The 19242-nt window shown below is 46.2% G+C and overlaps 1 protein-coding gene across 3 annotated transcripts in view; it reads right to left on the bottom strand.

Annotated features, from left to right (window-relative positions):
- Window positions 1–19242, bottom strand: part of ADISSP (adipose secreted signaling protein) — a 309465-nt gene that overhangs the window by 168810 nt on the left and 121413 nt on the right. For 2 of the 3 annotated variants that reach the window (XM_069205193.1, XM_069205201.1), the window contains one exon: window positions 14723–14824. The exons of the other annotated variant lie outside the window; for it this stretch is intronic. In XM_069205193.1, the coding sequence (XP_069061294.1) occupies window positions 14723–14741 (19 nt within the window). In that variant the 5' untranslated portion in view covers window positions 14742–14824. The remainder of the gene's footprint in view (window positions 1–14722; window positions 14825–19242) is intronic. 3 annotated transcript variants of the gene reach the window in all.

The following is a 19242-nucleotide window of genomic DNA, read 5'->3' as shown; positions in this document are numbered from 1 at the left end:
TCCACACCAAAGGTGTTCTGCTCCACACCACACAAAATGTGTTATGCCCCACACCAAAGGTGTTATGCTCCACACCTACATTGCAAGGATTAAGCTTTGCACCACACTGAAGGTGTTATGCTCTGCATCACACCAAAGTGGCTATGCTCCACACCACATTGAAGGATTATGCTCCACACCACATTGAAGCAGTTATGCTCTGCTCCACACAGAAGGGGTTGTACTCCTCCCTACTCTGAAGCAGTTATGCTCAACACCACAAATGAAGGGTAATGCTCCACACCTCAGTCCCCTCAGAGGCCATATTTGAATGATGCTTGTTCCTCATTAAATGCCAAAAGGCCAACAATTATGAACAGGGTAAGAAAATGTACCACACCAAAGTGACTATGCTCCGCACCACACTGAAGGGTTATGCGCCACACCACATTGAAGCAGTTATGCGCCACACCACATTGAAGCAGTTATGCCCCACACCACATTGAAGCAGTTATGCCCCACACCACATTGAAGCAGTTATGCCCCACACCACATTGAAGCAGTTATGCCCCACACCACATTGAAGCAGTTATGCTCTGCACCTCTAAGTCTCCTCAGAGGCTATTATTGAATGATGCTTGTTCCTCGCTAAATGCCAAAAGACCAAAAAGTATGAACAGGGTAACAAAATGCTTTAGTAAAGCCCTTTTAAATTTTCCTGGACTGATCCAACCATGGAAATTACCTTAAATGTGATGTTCATAATGGCAGACAGGCAGCCTAAACCTTTAGAGCGTAGAGTTATATGCATAATGATGCTCTGGTGAGGAGCATGGATGGTTCACTTGACAGCTATTAAATTCCTACTATCAAGTACTATGGAAGTACCAAATATATTGTATTTGCAGAGTCCCTGTGGCAGGTTTGAATGTCTTTAAAGTTTCAAAACAGGGTTCATTTATTCAAAGTTAGATGGCTGAGAGTTGTACATGTAAGCAACGCAGTTTTTTTCTGAATAGGTTTCAATAGCCATAGTACGTCCCCGGTATCTGCGCGTGATTCAAGAGAGGCGGTCGCATTATGAATTTTGAGAAGGACCCTGGCTAGCAGGGCTGAGGGAGTCCTCAGATCTTTCAGTTTAGAGACATTATGTTTCAAAGGCCCTTTGTCTACTAAACCAATTTCAGCCTCGCGAGGGACGTGATTTTGATAGTAAAAAAAAATTTACTATCCTCAATCCATTCTGTATCTGCTTATTGTTTATTTAGAACAATCCACACTTTATTGCAGCCAAACATGAACACATTGATGGCCGTACCAATCTCTTAAAACAGGAGGGTGGGATCAAGGGAAGCGTAAAACCAAGGCTACGCAATAGGTCTAAGGAGAACGATTATGGTGTAAACCATGTCCCACGACGCCAGGAATTGAAGTCACCCATTCGCCCTAGCGCCAGCTTAGTTAAGATTTCATTTAATTCCAATGTATCTTTGATCTCGGAACCGAACAACCCCATAGGCAAGCCTCAGACTGTCTTTATCCCGAATTCTAGAAAGAATGCCAAAAGTTGAATTTCAAATCAGGAGTCAAATGTTTTATTTACATAAATTCTAGACCGGTCATTTGGACAGAGGCCCTTCTTAGACTAGACTGTGTTAATAGAATGTATCATTTCTACATCATTTAATGGTGCATTTAATATTTTTAGGTCTGTCTTGAAAGCTCAGACGTCTGCAAGACGTATTATCAACAATACATAAAGTGGACAAACTAGAGGAGTATTACTGTCTCTACTATTGGCTGTTTCATTATCGTTCCACCTCCTATGCACTGCTTGTAGTGCAATGCATGAGGGACTATTTTATACCACAAAATACCCTCAATCATTGCACACTAATTTCATTTACTTCATTCACACATATACAAAAACGAATCCTTTTTTTATTTTTTCAATCCAGCAGGATTGTTTCTTATATTTTAGTCTGATCTCAAGTCCAAGCCTTAGTTAGAAACAGTCGCCATAATGTGTGAGCCCCAGTCGGGACAACCCATTCCACGATGGCTGCCCCTGTCTAAGCAACTCACAAGATGAGCTCCACTTAAAGGAGAGCAAATAGAAGTCAAGTATGAGGGTGAACGGAGAGGAAGGTGAGGGTGAGTGGAGGGTGAATGGAAAGGAGGGTGCAGCGCGAGGCGAGACTCCTGTGGGAGTTGACAATGAGGGGTAGGGCAGACGTAAGAATATAGAACAACGTCAAGAACCTGGATGGATTCGAACTGCAACTTTCATCAAATGAAAAGTCACACTGAATCTCCCCGGACACAAGTCTCTTCACCCAAGGAATACATTTCCAAGAAAACCAATACTGCCTGTTACCAAGTCTATCTATGTAGGTAAGTGTTACAAATCTCCCAGAAATTGATTTTAGAACTGCAATTCAATGCCTAGAATCTCAATTCAGTCTCCCACACTCCAGACTGCCCCCACCCCTCCCCTAAGGGCATCCTGCACTCTAAAGAATGCCTCATCACTGGCATGAAGAAGATAATTGCATCACCCACGCTCTGATGGATCTCCGCTTTCCAGCCCTCACCATGGTAAGAACTAGCAGCATTATCTTCAAAGCCGTCAAGGTCGGCACCCCTGCATATCTGGCTGGTAAGTCCCCCATATCCAGCAGCTCTCTGTGCACCTGCAGCCAGGACACCATCTGACTAGAGATGAAGTCCACGAGAAACAAAAAAAAACGCAAGGCAACATCCCTTCTCCATTTATGCACCCAGGATCTGGAAAGACACCTCCGCATCCTTCAGGACTTCATTAACCCAGCTCCAATTTAGAGAATAGCTGATGACACACCTCTTTAAAACAAACATTCCATCATGATGAAGTAACAGTCCACTTTTCATGTTCACCCTTGGAACCTAGCTACTCCTCCAAAAACTTTGTACCTTCGCCTATGACCCTATACAACCCCATGCTGCCTTTCAGCTAGTTTCACGCTATTGAAACACAAACCAGGACTGAAAGTAAGTGGTGATTCGGGAAGAAAACACAAAACACTGAAGGAAACCTAGCAAAGCAGTAAAACTGGATGTTGCCAGTTAAGATGTCCAACTCTGCATCAAATCCAGGTAACAACTGGAGCTTACGAACCCCTGCTGCACGGAGGCATTTTTAGCTTTCCCTCAAATAACCGGCAATGGTCCACCAACCACGACTCTGCCAGCTGTGGGCCCGAGCACACCTGCTAAGATCACTCATCATCACTCTTAGCTTTCATAGAACCTAAGTGGCACTAGTCCGGAGTGCTGGAGGAACTATCCAAGAGTAACACAAATGCACAACAGGGCAGCACATAGGAAAACCTTAAGCAGAACACATCTTCATGTTGCTGTCACATCCAGTGAAGGTAACCTAGATTCTTCATTTCACAAAACACCTCAAAGACATACCTAATCCTCGAAGTTTTTCCAATGCAATATTACAAGTACACAAGATAACCCTGGGTGGATGGCAGGGGTCACTGTAGAATAATGGAAAATGAAATGTATCGAAGCAGGGGTTGTGAACAGAAATAGGAGACACTTTGGGGAGGCTGGAGCTCAGCACTTAACTGAATGAGGGGCGCCTACTTGAGTGGTACCCGCTGCCTTTTTCCTCCTGGGTGGAGTACATGGTGTGGACATCAGGGGGAGCCCTGGCTGGAACTATGGAGGTGCCAGATGTTTTAGGATGCTACTGTGTTGCAACAAATTGAACCCCATTTACTTCATGAATAAAGGATGCAATGTACCGTGGTGGCGGGTGGGGGGTTGTAATATGTTAAGGGTGCTCTGTTAACTTTGCATTAACCTAATAAAAACATGTAAAGAAAAGAAAAAACACTACACCATTAACCAACTGCTTTTGTGTCTTGCTTGGATGTTTTAAACAAGTGTCGCTATAAATACTTGCAGAAATGTCACTTCATATTCATTTTTTTTTTCTTTTTCCCCATGCTTTATTTAGAGGTTTTACAATACAATGTTAACATTCGATAGGGGTGCAGTGTAATGTTGCTGAGCAATAGAAAAAGAAAAAGAAGAAACCAATGGGAAAGCACGTGAGGAAGAGTCATTGATGACAGAAATGTTTTCACTGCGTGAAACTCGGGCGTTTATTCGCGCCCAGTATGATCATGTTCCAAGGAGCCAGACAATCTATGAAACCAACTCTCTCAATAAATCAGGGACACATTGTGTCATTTGCTAATCCCCAACCTGGGTCTTTATAGAAGATCTGAATGGTTTTCAAGTCTTTATAAGTTTGTTGATTTTATCTGCTAGAAGTGCAGTAAGTTTTTCCTTTGCGTAAATGTGTATTTTAATCCATATAACAACATTGGTAAGTTGAGAGCTCCACTGAAGACGATCGAGTAGCTTTGGGTTTTCAATGGCAGGTAAAAGCCCGAAGCGCCAACATTCCAATGTTTGTCTCTTTGTTTCTTCCCCTCTTAATTCAGAATATTCTACCCTTAGTGGGTGGAATGTTCTATTAGCCGTATAGGCCGTCTGCCTCTGCTACACCGGCTATTAAAGGTCCTCTCCCTCGTTGCAAGCCCTCCCCTGCGGCTTGGGCCTTAAACTCTGGTTCAGGGCCTTTAACAACCAATATAGCCCTCGGCAGCAGGCTATAATAAGAAGTCCCATAGGAGAATGCATGGGGTACACCCCATCTTCCCTTGATGGCCAAGAGGGATCACCGCTGGCTGGAGTGGGAGAGCGATTACCATGATATCTTTTGCGAGGAACAGGCCTGTAAGCAAAGCCACCAAATGAGAATCACTGTATCCCTCGTCTGGCACACACTCCAACATATCAGTGCAAGATGCTTTACAAGCCCTCTCTGTTTTTAGGGCTCCATTGTCAAATAAGTAAGGCAATCTACAGAAACAGAAGCCGAGGTCATGTGTCAATGGGAGGGAGGTTTGGGGGCAAAAAGTAGGCAATTCCCCTGCCTACAAATCAGGCCCTTCCAGTACTCAGGTAAGAGGAGTATAGAAAAAGGGAGAGCCTCCTTGCATGGCCTCGGATGTGAAAGCAGCCACAGCAAATACTGCAGTGGAATAGCATAAACTGTGTACTTTATTGCTAGCCAAGTCTCTGTCTTCAGCAAGTGCATTCACTCTATGGCGACTCTGGGTCGCCCTTATACAGTGAGTAGCTCTTAAAACAGTGGCTACTGCAATTCTAGGAGTTGCCTATACGAAGATGAACAGATTAGAATTGTATTTCTTGTAGGGTTGGTTTGGAAAAGGACCAATGAAGAATTGACACATACAATATCCGAGGGAGAAAGTTCATTTTAGTGCTGTTAATTCTACTGCTCCAAGAATAATCAAGCCTTTCCCAGTGATACAAGTATTTAAAGAGAGTATATTACAATTATGTAGGGTGTTGCATCATGTCAGTAGCCATATCCCCAGGTAATTCAAGGGTTTGTCTGTGTACATTAAAACCTAAAGTTTGAAGGTAGGATTGCATGCTTGAGGTCAGTTTCGCAACTGGGATCCTTAACAACTTCATGTAATTAACACGAACGCTGGACAAAGCAGAGAAGCCTCTTAGTTATGAGAGCTTGAGTGGACTTGGCCAGGTTTTCCAGGAAAAAAAAAAGAATGCCATCAGTAAAAAGTAACACTTTGTATGTCACATCTTACACATCGAGGGGCAGTTTTCAGGATATTAATGTCCTATGTCCCATTTTGCCTATACCAACATGTTTCGGCCCTTTCCTAGCCCATTCGGGTCTTCCTCAGGTGTATTAGATCCCTTGTCTCTTGGCTGAAGTTTTCACATTTTACCACGGTTGTTGAGGGCAGGCCCAGGAAGAGGGAGTCAGAGTCCCCTTTAAACCTGGTTGGTAGACATAGTAAACTCTGAGCACACAGCCAAGTAGTATGTCCACACACATCTCATCTGGTAGAATGTGACAGAACAGATCCTTGACGTGTTCAAGCTCTGCACTGGGGAGTTCCGGATTGAAATCCCTGTAAGAATTCTCTACCAGCCACTGCCTGATGCCCACAAATGGTACCAAAGACCCAGGATCGGCCAAGAACCAGGATCCTCAAGGAGGAGTCTACAACTAGTCGGAGGGTTCCCACTGCTAAACAGGGTCGGTGCCATGCCTCAGGTGTGCTGTATAGTAAAAATAAAGCCAGTAAAAAGTAAGGCATTCTCTGTGCATCCCCATCCTTCCAGTCAATCTTCTCTGGCAATCCTTTGCTCTGCTCTCTACACATGCTTGGACCCCATTGACTTTGCAGGAGACTTGGACACCCATTGACTTCTCAAAAGTACTCCCAGGATACTTCTCCGCTTACTTGCTAGGCAAGCAAGTCCTTGTGGACCCTACAGGGGTGGATAGAAATCCATGGCACCATCTCATGTTGGGAACATCAACCATAGAACAGACAAATCAACTTATGATGAAAAAGAACTGGAGCCGGGCTGGTGCAGCGACAGGGAGAAGCGGTTTGTCCCCACAAACCGAACTCACCGCTCAGGACTGCTGTAGGGGATGCGAACAGCCTTACTGCCCTCACCTGCAGGGCAAGAACGGCTTTCTATTACATACTTCTCATCCGGGCTCTCACACGCGGCTCCAGCCAGTTATTGCAGGGTGAGCGATTAACAGTAGTTAATGCCCACATGAGTTGCTCAGACTACATTCTTTGACAACAGAATTCCAGCATATAAGACCTTGGGGCTAATAGGTTATTTTGTTTTTCTTTTTGTCCCTTAAATCGGAAATTATGTTACTGGTGTGCGCTTCTGGTGGTTAAATGCATTAGTGCACATCATCAAAATACTTACTGAACAGCACTGGAAACCGTTATTTCCATTTGCTTTCCAAAAGCTGGTCAAAATAAATAAATATTTATAAAAAAAAAAAAAAAAAAAAACACGACGTATCATAGGCCAACTCTTAGGGCAGCGCATTACTGACACCGCAAAATGTATTTTTCGGTGAATGTTTGAGCTTCTGCATAACTTTAAAGAAACTAACCGTGGGCTACTCTCTGAAAATAGGTTCAATACTTTACGGTTGGGCAGTAAGTCCATGGTGAGACTTTCTTGATTGGATTGGCGAAATTCCCAGAAAGTCTCAGCTGTTGACGAATGTGCAGACAACAAGCTTACAGGATGCCGGGCTCCAGGATAGTTATGGGCATAGATTGAGCCTTCGGACTCTCACTCTGTTACTAATGTCTGACTGTGATGAACTGCTAGGGCTCTCAGCAGACTTCAATGCCTCTAGGCACTGCACGAGAGACCTGTGCAACCGCCCTCCTGTAATTACAAAAGTCAAGCAGAGGTCTGGACTCGGCAAGCTGGTGTATTTTTTTTTTTAAGACTGTATAGAAAACATGTCACAAAAACAAAAAGAAAATGCTGCCACCTAAACGAGGCAGACATTGATCTTTTAAAAATTATATATATTTTTTTTAATATGATTTTTATTGCCAGCATATGAGTGCTTCCGAGCAGGTAGGTGTGCTTGGACCGGCTATAGATTTTTTTTTTTCCTTTTAGTTATAATAAACATCACAGGGAAATATGATTCCTACTGATGCAAAGGAAGGGTACTACTGGCTTTCATTACAGTGACCTGAAATTATAGTTTGAACACACAGGGATAATAAAAATGAAAAAAAAAAAATGTTAAAGGGGGGGAAATGATTGTGAAAGTAACACTGCCCCCACCAGTCCTGGCACTGAAGTGCACTTTTTAGGGGGAAGCGAACATGGGGTCAGGAAAAATGCGGTCACTAAGTGCAACAAACACAATCAGTGAAGTGGGGTGACCCACTGACCCATGTTTTAAGACGTGGTGGGAGGAAGCCAACATTTAATGGCACCAAAACACACCGATGAAGAGAGCTGATCCAAAGACTCGCTATATATGTTAGTATTTTTATTATTTATTTACTTTTCATTACACGAGACTGGTGAGACAACTTTAGCTGCCTTTGGATTAACCGAAAAAAAACTGCATGAGGCCTAAATGAAGTGCACACTTGCACCCTGGTACACCTCGTGGCTGCCAATGTTATCTTGAATTTGGACTAGAACACGGGGGGGAGATATGAACACAAGGGATAAATATTTGGGAGAACACAGTGGCCACTCTTAGCTCCAAAATACCCACAGATCTTGCAATGTCCCACCAGATCTTGAAATATCCTAGCAGTGGTATGAGATGCATACATGGATCTTAAGATTTTATTTAAGGCTCACAAACCCATCCAAGTCCCTAAGGCCCATGGCCCGCTACTGCCCCCTTATTGTTAGGAATTCTACATCCCATGTGCAAACAGAGAAGGGGCAGGACACTCAATCAGGGATTTGTAAAGTGCACTACTCCCCCGTGAGGGTCTCAAGGCGCTGAATAGGGGAGCGGGGAGAAGGTGGGGGGGAGGTGCTGCTACTGCTCGAACAGCCAGGTCTTGAGAAGTTTCCTGAAGGCAAGGAGGTCTTTGGTCTGACGCAGGTGGCTAGGAAGGGTGTTCCAAGTTTTGGGTGAGAGAATGATCTACGACGGTTGTAGTTCTGCGGATGCGTGGGACGGCTGCAAGGGCGAGGTCAGCGGAGCAGAGATGTCGGGCCGGGGTGTAGAAGGAGAGTCATCTATTGAGGTATTCTGGTCCGGTGTTGTGCAGTGCTTTGTCAGCGTGGGTGAGGAGCGCACCGAAGAACCTTGGAAGTGACCAGCACTATGAGCGATGCACTTCGCTCCACGATGAGGACATCTGTACAGCGCACACTACGCCACCATCTTTAGGAATATCAACAGATGGCTGAATTTGAAAGATTGTCAAATGAACTCTACAACATGTGTTGTAAACAGAAAGGAGTCAAGCCAAATAAAGCTATATGGATGGAGAAACAACAGGTCACAACTTACGAACCAACTTAAAGTGGGGACTCTCGTCGCAAAATCCTGAAGTTCTTGAACAGTGTCACATGTCAGGGGAGCATCAGTGTTCAAAAGGTGAGGTCCCAGAGTTTTCTTTACGGGTGTAGAGGCCAAGTCACCAAAAGCAAAAACACTGAATAGAGAGAACAGTCAGGACTGTATCCAACATGAAGCAAGATCTTCCTTGGGAATAGGAGGACCAGATGCTCGGAGTCAGATATGTACAATCTGGATGCGAGGGGGTAGTTTCTATGGAGACCTTTAACTACCTCAGGAAAATACTGATGGCTGAGGAGGTGTGCCCCCGGAAGACAACTTACTGGAGGGGGGCTCAGAAGAACAGAGCTTCTTTACCGAGAGATGCAGCAATGCAGTTTCAGAAAAGGCAGTGAATGCAAAGGTAGCAACAGATTCCAAAAAGACCTTGAGCACAAGTATCGGATTAATTTGTGCGCAGTGGACGAACGACGAGAGAGCTGGAGACTGATGTGGTGCACATAAGGCTGAGACGGAAAGGGTAGGCTCTGTGGGCATGGTGATGTTGATGTGACGCCAATGTATTCATTGCTGACAGATCAGGGTGCCCAACACAGGGCCGGCACAGTGAGATAGCCACAACGGAACAGCAAATGTAATGGGTCTAAATTATCTCTATTGCATTGTGCTTATCCTGACACCTTCCACACAGAGTCCTGCTTTAGATTTAGCAACATTTAACAACAGCACCAGGGAGCCATAGGCTAATGCAAGGTTCTGCAACGAGTGGCTCAGGAGCTACTGGTCGCTCTCCAGCTACCTCTGAGTAGGTACCCTATGTGTGGCACAACTTAGTAAGTGAAAAGCTTTCGTTTGGTTGAATTGTATGAATATATAAAAAATACTTTGAGGCTGGTAATTCATGCTGCGTTGCGTGCTCTCATCACTGATGTTCTTTCGTAGGTGCCAGGGGGCATTGCATGGATGACTGCTGTGACACGTACAGGGAGTCAGATGTAAAACTGATAAAGCTTTTTTGGCATTATTGCTACTGTCCTTGCCTGTGGCACACAGTGGTCACTGCTGGTAATCCTGCATGCAGTGGGCACTAATGGACCATTTATGAAGCCGTCATTATGGTTAACACTCATAATGTATTATTGTAGCTCATAGTTACTTTGAAGGAACATAAGTAGCTCTTAGTATAGAGAAGGCTGCAGACCCCTGGGCTAATGGATATACTTTTCCCAAGCAGTCTGTTGTTCACCACTGCAAGATCTGCACTTTTTCAATTCCAAAATCCATTTGGGTAGCGTGGACACTGGGTGTGGTAGGGTGGACACTGGGAGCAGAGGCGTGGACACTGGGGGAGGCTGGGAGCGAAGGCATGGGAGCGAAGGCATGGAAGCTGGGCATGGTAGTGTGAACGCATGGTAGCATGGACGTTGGGTGTGGTAATGTGGACGCTGTGAGTAGCAGCGTGGACGCATGATGTGGTAGTGTGGGTGCTGGGCGTGACAGCGTGGATGCAGGGTGTGGCAGCGTGGACACGGAGTGATAGTGTGGACGCATGATGTGCCAGTGTGGATGCTGGGAGTGGTAGCGTAGAAGCAGGGTGTTGTAGCGTGGACGCAGGGTGTAGCAGCGTGGACGCATAGAGTGGCAGTGTAAAAGCTGGGTGTGGGACTGGGGAACCCGAGATGTGGCAGCGTGGAACCTGAAGTGTGGTAGCGTGGAAGCTGGGTGTGGTAGCGTGTAACCAGAGGTGCGCTAGCGTTGACGCTGGGAGCGGAGGTGTGGAATCTGACGTGTGGTAGCGTGGAAGCTGGGTGTGGTAGCGTGGACGCAGGGTGTAGTAGCATGGATGCTGGATGTGGCAGCGTGGAACCTGAGATGTGGTAGCATGGATGCTGGGAGTAAAAGCTAGGCACACGGTGTGGTAGCGTGGACGCAAGGTGTGGTAGCGTGGAACCCGAGGTGTGGTAGCATGGACGCTGGGTATAGAAGCATTGACACTGTGTGGTAGCATGGACGCTGGGTGTGACAGCGTGATGCAGAGTGTGGCAGCCTGGACGCAGGGTGTGGCAGCCTGGACGCGGAGTATTAGTGTGGACGCTGGGTGTGGTACCATGGAACCTGATGTGTGGCAGCGTGGAAGCTGAGTGTGGTGGCAGCGTGGAACCTGAGGTGCGGTAGCATGGATGCTGGGAGCAGAGGTGTGGAACCTGAGGTGTGATAGCGTGGAAGTTGGTTGTGGTAGCGTGGACGCTGGGTGTGGTAGTGTGGACACAGTGGTAAAGTGGAAGCGGGATATGGTAGCATAGACACTGAGCGGTAGAGTGGATGCAGGGTGTGGTAGCGTGGGCACTGGGTGTGGTAGCATGGCCACTGAGTGGTACAGTGGACACAGTGTGTGGTAGTGTCGACGGTGGCCATCAATTAAAGGAAATGTGGCCTACTGGAGGGCAGCGCTGTCGGCTGGAAAGCCAAAAGCCTAATTTCCTGTTACGAACTTCCACACGGTGTGCGATCCTGGGCACGACTTATTTTATTTGCTGTGCCACTGCCCCGATGCTACGTTATGGCTGTTTAGTCGATCATTGGAGACAGCCCAACACCACATTTAATGTACTTGTAGACAGCGGTCAAAGTGCATGGGAACTGTGATGCTGCACGCATTAGGGGTGGGGTCAATGAGTGTGGGGGCGGGGTCAAAGGTGTGGCTAAAAAAACTAAATATTCTCCGTCAGCTAGCTACATATATAACAACTCACGGATTTATGTGCACTATTGTGTATTATGAAACCTATATTAGTTAATGCACTGGAGGTCTGTGTGTAACCAGAAAGCCACAGAATGAAATCTTGGTTGGTGCAAAGGAGGAGAACTGTGGCTTGTGTATTGTCAGTGCTAGGAAGGCCCAGCCTGTGACAGGAAGCACTTAGAAAACGTAAGTCATCATGTTAAACTTGCATTACACTCAGTATAGGACAGACTGCTACTAAATGTGCAAAAAGGTTTCAGATAAGAGGGTCCTTCCAAAATATAGGTTTTAGTAATACCCAGACTGTAGGTAATGGTTTATTTTTATTTAACGGCCATGAAAAGTACGCTCTTCGATCAAATAAACCAGTACCTGCTCCCAAGCCCCCTTTACATTTGCAGATTAACCAGTTGTGCATATATGCATTTCTTTAGGCGAGGAGGCACCCTGGCAAGAAGGCCTGTTTATTGTTAAGCTGCCTGCCCCTCCCTCGGTCTCACTGCACAGGAGACCCCTGAATGAAACTTACGCTGAAGCATTTGCACGGCTTGTAAACAATATTTTCAGAGCTCGGCAGTACAAAAGCTCTCAGAAATAAGGCAATAAAGGTGCTCTATCCTTCCCCCCCCCCCCCACACCCAATCTGTGTGCCACGTTGCTAAGCAGCAGTCTTTTTTTTTTAATCATTATTTTGCATTCTGGGACTCGTAGGCCCATACTCTGATGTAAGAACCTAAAACTCCAAGTCCCAGCATGCCCCCTGCTGGTGACTAAAGCTGCACTTGGAAGAAGGCGACCCCTGAAGGACGCTATCAACTGGCAGCTGTGCTTCATGAATGAGCGGCTAGATTTTAAGAAGCGCCTAGTGTCCCTCAATAGCTTTAAGGCGCTGTGTTTGGACAGCGCAGGATCAGACCCCGCAGGTTAACCCCATTGTTATGCATGCACCACTTTAGGGATCAGGGATGACGGGATGGGGGGCACTGAACAGGTCTCAAACAGGACATGCCACCTGCACTAAGGTGACAAGCCTGTGGGGGGCACTAGGGGGCAGTCGCCATGCTCTTTGAGGATGTGGTACACTCGGTGTGCGTTCCAACCCTCAAAAGGCCACAAACCACCCCAAATAGAACTACTCTAAAAGCACGCAGCCACTCTGCGGCACCGAGCGCCCAGAAGCACAAAGAACTAATTAGCTGAGCCCACTTAGCGAAAATTACAGCGGCCATTACCCGACAGCGCGGCTCGCTGCCGTCTTTGCACGTTGTGTACGGTTTTACGACCCCGCAGCATCCGGGGCGCCTGATAATTGCTTTTCCAACAGACTTGAGAAAATGAATGTGCGCAGCGCCTGGAGCGGCGCCTCGAGCAGCAGCTGGGGCGGCAGGTGCGGGAGGAAGCCGAGAGGTACCCGAGAACCTGCATCCGAGGATGGAGAGGCGGAGAAGTGGCAACAGAAATACAGCAACTCCAGGGGGAGACGTAACTATTGCAAGAACTGACATCCCATGGAGACCTACATCCGACGCGCAGGAACTTTCTGTGGGGTCGCGTGTTATATGTACTGACAACGACATGTATGCAGATCCCCGGAGTGTCATGTGATATGTATTACCACTGGTCGCGAGGCACGTCACGCCCTCAAGAAGGGGTCTCCATACATGGTATATACATCGGGGTCCCTTTTCGAGTATAAACGTCAAAAAAGGTAATTTTACTAGAACATGGAGACAAAATATGTTAAATACTTGAAACGGAAGGACACCGAGAAGGCATCCGAGTTTTCCTCGGTTAGGTCACTGAAACCCGCATGAGGCAGTAAGCAGTGTTTTCCCACGATGTTACTCTTGTAATGCCCTGGATTTTCAACTTTGCACTGTACTAATGAAAGACTGCACATTTAAAAGTCACTTGTTCCAAATAAAGGGACAAAGAAGTAAGTCATTCTCAACCATTAACGACCACTTCATGTGCTGACTTTAAATGAAGCTTTGTACGAAGCAGTAGTTTGCACATCAGTGTCGGTCGTTTACTGCAATGCCACAAATGTGTGTGTAATTAGAAAAAAATGGCATTGGAAAGCCTCCACGTTTTTTCCTGCAGTTTTATTTACCGGTATTCGGCGCTTTACACGGGCGCCTGTTGCATTACCCAAGGGAACATTCTTTTTTTTGTTGTTTTAAGCCCGGGGAAATTAAATGATTTGCCCAGAATCACAGGATGTCGAGCCGACGCCGAGACTCGGACATGGTTGCCCAGTTTCAAACTTAGCAGCTCTGCCCATTGCGCCACAGATGCTTTTTATGTGAAGCCATTAATTTACAACATGTAATCCGTGAGGCTGTGGTAAGAACATGGCACAGGACCACCATGCGTACGTGCCCGTTCCAAGCAGGTGTCCCCACATAACGTGTATTTGGGGTGCATTTAATTTCACTGCCGTGACGTGTATACAACATGATCTAACATTTTCGTACACATTCTCCTTTCTGAAAAGAGGTGGCGCGTGTTCACTATCAGGGCTTTAAGTGGGATGAAAAACGGGGGGGGGGCGGGGAGGACGGTTGTCTCAAAGGGGTGTGGTCGATTTAATTAAGGTCGTAGCTTAAAAACACCTAAGCTAAAAACTTGTGCCATTGCATCCATATAACACCAAGCCATATTACGCCTACAACAAGCCAGGCCTATTGGCTTTGTCAAATGGTGTTTGTTGTATAACAAATAAGCAACAAGAACGGCTGCGTTGTAATATATAAAATATTGAAAATTCCTGATTCTAGAATGAGACTGTGAAAAACTAGGAGTCTCTTTAAAGTTACTTCCAAGGCAGCGCAGGGTGATACCGCAGCAGCGTTAACAGTTTTTTTTGTTTTTTTTTACCCTGAGGACAACAATGGAGAGCCCGATACGGACCTAGCACCTGCTTTTTTTTTATATTAAAGAACTGCGCACCGGCAGGACCCGGCCCACTTAAAGCCCCGTCTATAACAAACGTGCACTTGAGAAACACACGTGCATGCGCTGACATGTGAACTTACCCTTCTTGGCGGTAGCCATGGCTGGTCCCCCCCGCAGCTGGCACCTCCAAACCTCCACCGCCGAGTCTCAGCAGCGCCCCATCTCCGCGCCGAGGAGAGCTCCTAGAAGGCGAGAGAGAGAGCGGCAGAGGGTTAGGCGCTCGCCGTGGTGTCAGAGGTATTACCGCACGCCGCGGCGGGGGCGGGCACTCGGGGTGGCACAGGGCGGCCCTCCGGGGGCGGGGAGGGCTCCTTCCAGGTCCTAGCGCCCTGAGTGTCCTCGGACAGCCCTGCACCCCCCCTTAGACTGGGCTCAATAATAACCAGGAGCCGTGAAATATTAACAAACGCCCCCAACTTTCCGCTCAGGTCTTATCAGCGCCTCGCAGCGCGGCTCAAGGCGCACACGCACGGGTGCAGCGCTGTGCGGGCCATTAGACAAATAAACTCCTTAAAATTAATTTCCTGTTGCTGGCGAGCGCTTCTGAAGTGCAATAAGCTGCCCGGCTTCGATAATACTATCTTTTTTATGCCTCATGAGCATGCATGCCAGCTGTCCCGATTCAGACGGGAGACTCCCGGGTTTTCACATTTTTGTAATAACACTCCCCTGCTTAAAATGGCCTGCGTTTCAATGCAGTCCAACGGGGGAAATAAACTTCCGACTTATTTTTCAAAATGTCCCTCTTTTTAGTGTCGAAATGTTGACATGCATGAGGCAAAGGGCCAAGTCACCAAGGCACATTACATTACCCACCGTGACGTGCCAGCTGCCACCAGACACCACGAGGTAGCAACATAGACGGTATTTAGGAAGACGCAGTTTCAGATTATAAGTGAATCGCACAGTCCACTGTCCCAGAGCTCGTGTTACACCTCCAGAATAGATTACACTCCTGGGGGCAGGTAAACTGAGACCACCCTGCACACAATGACTCGGAGGCACCAGTTACACAAATCTGTGCGTCACCCCAAAGCAGGGCCAGGGCCACTGGAATTATACAGCAGGGGAGGGCCACATTATGCTACATGGTTGAGTAAATTATGCGGCAAGAAAACCCAAAATTATGCGGCGTAATGCGCCCCATTTTGTAATTGTATCACTGCATTATTTTGTCATTTTTACACTTAAGATTGTCCAAGCATTGGACCCGCCTCATTAGTACCACGTAAGTAATCAAAAATAGCAATAAACAGAGAGGTGACCAGGCAACCTTCACAGAGGGTCTTCAAATGTGCGACAACACGTGTTGTTGCACATTTGTAAGTAACACACACAAAAAACATATAATAAAAAATACGTTCCTCGGTCCTCTACTGCAGACACAGGCTCCCAGCCTGCCCTGCATCCAATCCCAACGCTGCTTTCATGCTGCTGGCAGCATGAAAGCATTGTTAGGATTGGACGGAATGCCCAGCCTGGACGCTCCGAGGCAGAGTGAGAGTCTGGGCCTGCTATCTCCAACCCAGCAACACAGTGCCAGGTTGAAGAAAGCATAGTGTGCATATGTGTTAGACCGGCCCGAGACGGCTGGCCAAACATGCATGCGCACCGAGGGGAGTGCTGTGCACTCCTCCTCTGTCCCTGTCATCGCCCATAGCCCCACCCCTCTCACAAGATAAAGATTATAAACATATTATATTATCGTTTTCTTGTAAAAGTTTTGCAGCTGCTGCTTAATGCCTTCTTTGATACATGCATTAATAAAGTCGCAAAAGGTATATTTAAAAAATAAGCATTTAAAAAAAGTTTTTGGGTCGGAAGCTGATTGCTAATTCAGGACAGAACCTTTGTGGAAACGCAGAACAACTATTCGCATTCAAACACTATCCAACCTGACCGAGCCACCAGCTTCCGACTAAAAACAAAACTAATTTGCTCATTATTTTCTAGAAATAAGGCCGAGTGATCCATGCATGTGTACACAGGTAAACTACCGAAACGTCCCTTCCTGGCTGGACTGTCCCCCTTACATGGTCAGGCACTTGCAGACTCCAGGCACCTAAACTTCTGGTAATGGAAAGGGAACATGCCTGAACCGTTCAGCAGAACAGAAATACTTCCAGCAAGGGTACCACTTCCGAGTAGGCAGCATCCTCAGGCATAACCAGTATCTGATTCTGAAACTTTGATGCATTCCCTATTTTCATCACCGTTTGACACAAAGAGCTTTCATGGTCCCCGACTTTGTCCATATCCAGCTCGACTGCGGTCCTGTGAGGCCAGTGTCAATCCATTGGCCACTTCTGTCCACCCCTCCTGCTAGGAGCTAGGATTCACATTTTTGGGTCTTACACTAGAGTGTAGTCCTTCTCATATTTAAACACGTGGTTGCAGAGGAGAGTAATCTAGTGTGAGTAGTTCGTGTCTTATTGCTGAGGTACAAACCACAGGCATGGTTTAGGGGTTCCCCGTGTAAGTTGTGACTTAAAGGTGGCTGCAGAGTTCAAAAGGTGAACAACTGCAATAGGCTACATAGAGAGCTGGTATTACTACTGCTCGCTCTCCCTCAACTAATCGAAGAGATGCAACTATCCCTTTATGGCTGGCTGGGCGGCCTTTGTCTGCCACTTTCCAATAGTTTTGCAGTGCAGCCCTTGGAGCGCTGGGCAGCCCAAACACAAGTTCTTTTGTGTTGTCTCTTGAAACCCGCCCTTCGCATCACAGTGATCTTCCAGAGCAGGACTGATTCAGAGGTAATCTGAAAGAAGGTGGAATCAGTTTGACCTAATTTACGCCAGACAGATTTGTCGCCACGCCTTATTTAGCAGCACGTGATACTTTTCTTTGTCTATGAATGTTATGGCGCAACGTTTTTAGGTCTCGCCTACCATTCAGTGCAAGCTGTCTGTTGCCGAAAGACCCACTGTCCGCTTACAATGGGCTTAGAGCCCGCCCACTGCTTACCATGGGTTGGAATTAGTGTCAATCTCATTGCATGCTTTTCGTTAACTTGTGTGGGCTTTTCTTCCTCCTCTTGTTTTTGTCCCTCCCCTCGATGGTGTACACATTACTTGTGTTCCTCCAATGCTTGTTTTTCCAAGCACTACAGTTTTCTTTTGGGGTAAGCACTCCATGAGAATGCATGTGTTTTCCAGCTTTATCTCTCATGTACTTCTCTCTTCCAGTTACACTCAGCGTTGCTCTCTGTCGCTCATGTGCTTCTCCCCTGCTTGCTCCGGTTGTGCTCTCTCTCATGTACTTCTTCCCCACCCAGTCCATGCTGCTTCTCCCCCCTGGCCCGCGTGTTGCTTTTGCCCCTCCACCCTCTGTGCTTTCCTCCACTTGTGTAGGCCTGAGCAGAATTTCAATTACGCCACAGTAATTTCAGCAATGCTGCGTTAATTTTTGACACAGAATTATTAATACCAAGATTACGCCCGCTCACATACTTAAGAATAATCTGGGGAAAAAAAAAAATCCTACTGCAAGAGCACATTAAGCCAGAGCAATCACCTGCTCCCGCTCACTATTGTGTTGTGTTGCATTTCCAGCTATGTATTAGCGCAAAATGAATCCTCGCCTCCATTTTAGACATGAGGTTGCATATCTGCGCTATCGATACCACTTGGGGGGATGGGTTCTAATTTGATTTATTGGCAAAGTATGGGCACCTAGAGATGGAAAATATGTGATAGCAATTCATAAGTCTTTACCTTTTGTGAGTTATCACTCCACTCCCAAGACACCTTGATGTAAATGGAATATTTTACATCATTTTTATTATTGTGAATTTTAGTATAAAAAATTACAATTACAGTAAATGTAATTACATACATTGAAAATTATAATACTAATTATAATTATAAGTACACCAAGTAAAATTTATAAATGCTTTAATTCATTTCTTTTTCCAGAGCTGGTGGGAAAGACTGTGCAGCATCATGAAGACTGAAACAAGCACATCCTGTCCCTCTGATCCCCAAGTGTACAATTCATTTATGGTCAAATGTCCAACATGGAATTTCGCTAGCAAGCCCGCACGACTGCTCATCATGGAAAACGTTGTTCGAGGCAGCTCATGTAAGGAATCACATTCCACTGTTCAACATTGCGAGAAGTGTGGAAAGCAACACGGTTGCCCAAGTATTATACCACAGGAAGTGCAGGAGCCGGTTCACTATGAAGAGAGACTTATAACCTATTAAGCAAAAAGCTGAAGCAAGTGTCAGTGATGATGCTGAAATGAGTGAGTGCACGAGTAAAGGCTTAAACTGAAGAATGTATATTTTGTGGAAAGATAAAATGCCACAGCGGAACATAAACATGTGACAAATTAATCAAGGCCATGGAGCTTAGAGTTGACAAAAGCTTTTGAGAGTTAGCAACCATTAATTGTGTTTGAAAGACCTTAGCAGTTTGAAGCAGGGACATAGTGGCTGCAGAAGCCCATTATCATGCATCTTGTTACAGGAACTAAACAAGGGTTAAAGCAAAGGAGGAAGATCATGCATATAGCATTCAAACCGATGATCACAACGAAAATATGAGATGAAGCATATAATGAACTATTTCAATACATTAGAACTGCGATTATTCC

This window comes from Pleurodeles waltl, chromosome 1_2, assembly GCF_031143425.1.
Source record: "Pleurodeles waltl isolate 20211129_DDA chromosome 1_2, aPleWal1.hap1.20221129, whole genome shotgun sequence".
NCBI classification, from domain to species: domain Eukaryota; kingdom Metazoa; phylum Chordata; class Amphibia; order Caudata; family Salamandridae; genus Pleurodeles; species Pleurodeles waltl.
Note: the sequence above shows the minus strand (reverse complement) of the source record. Positions and strands in the feature narration are given on the sequence as shown.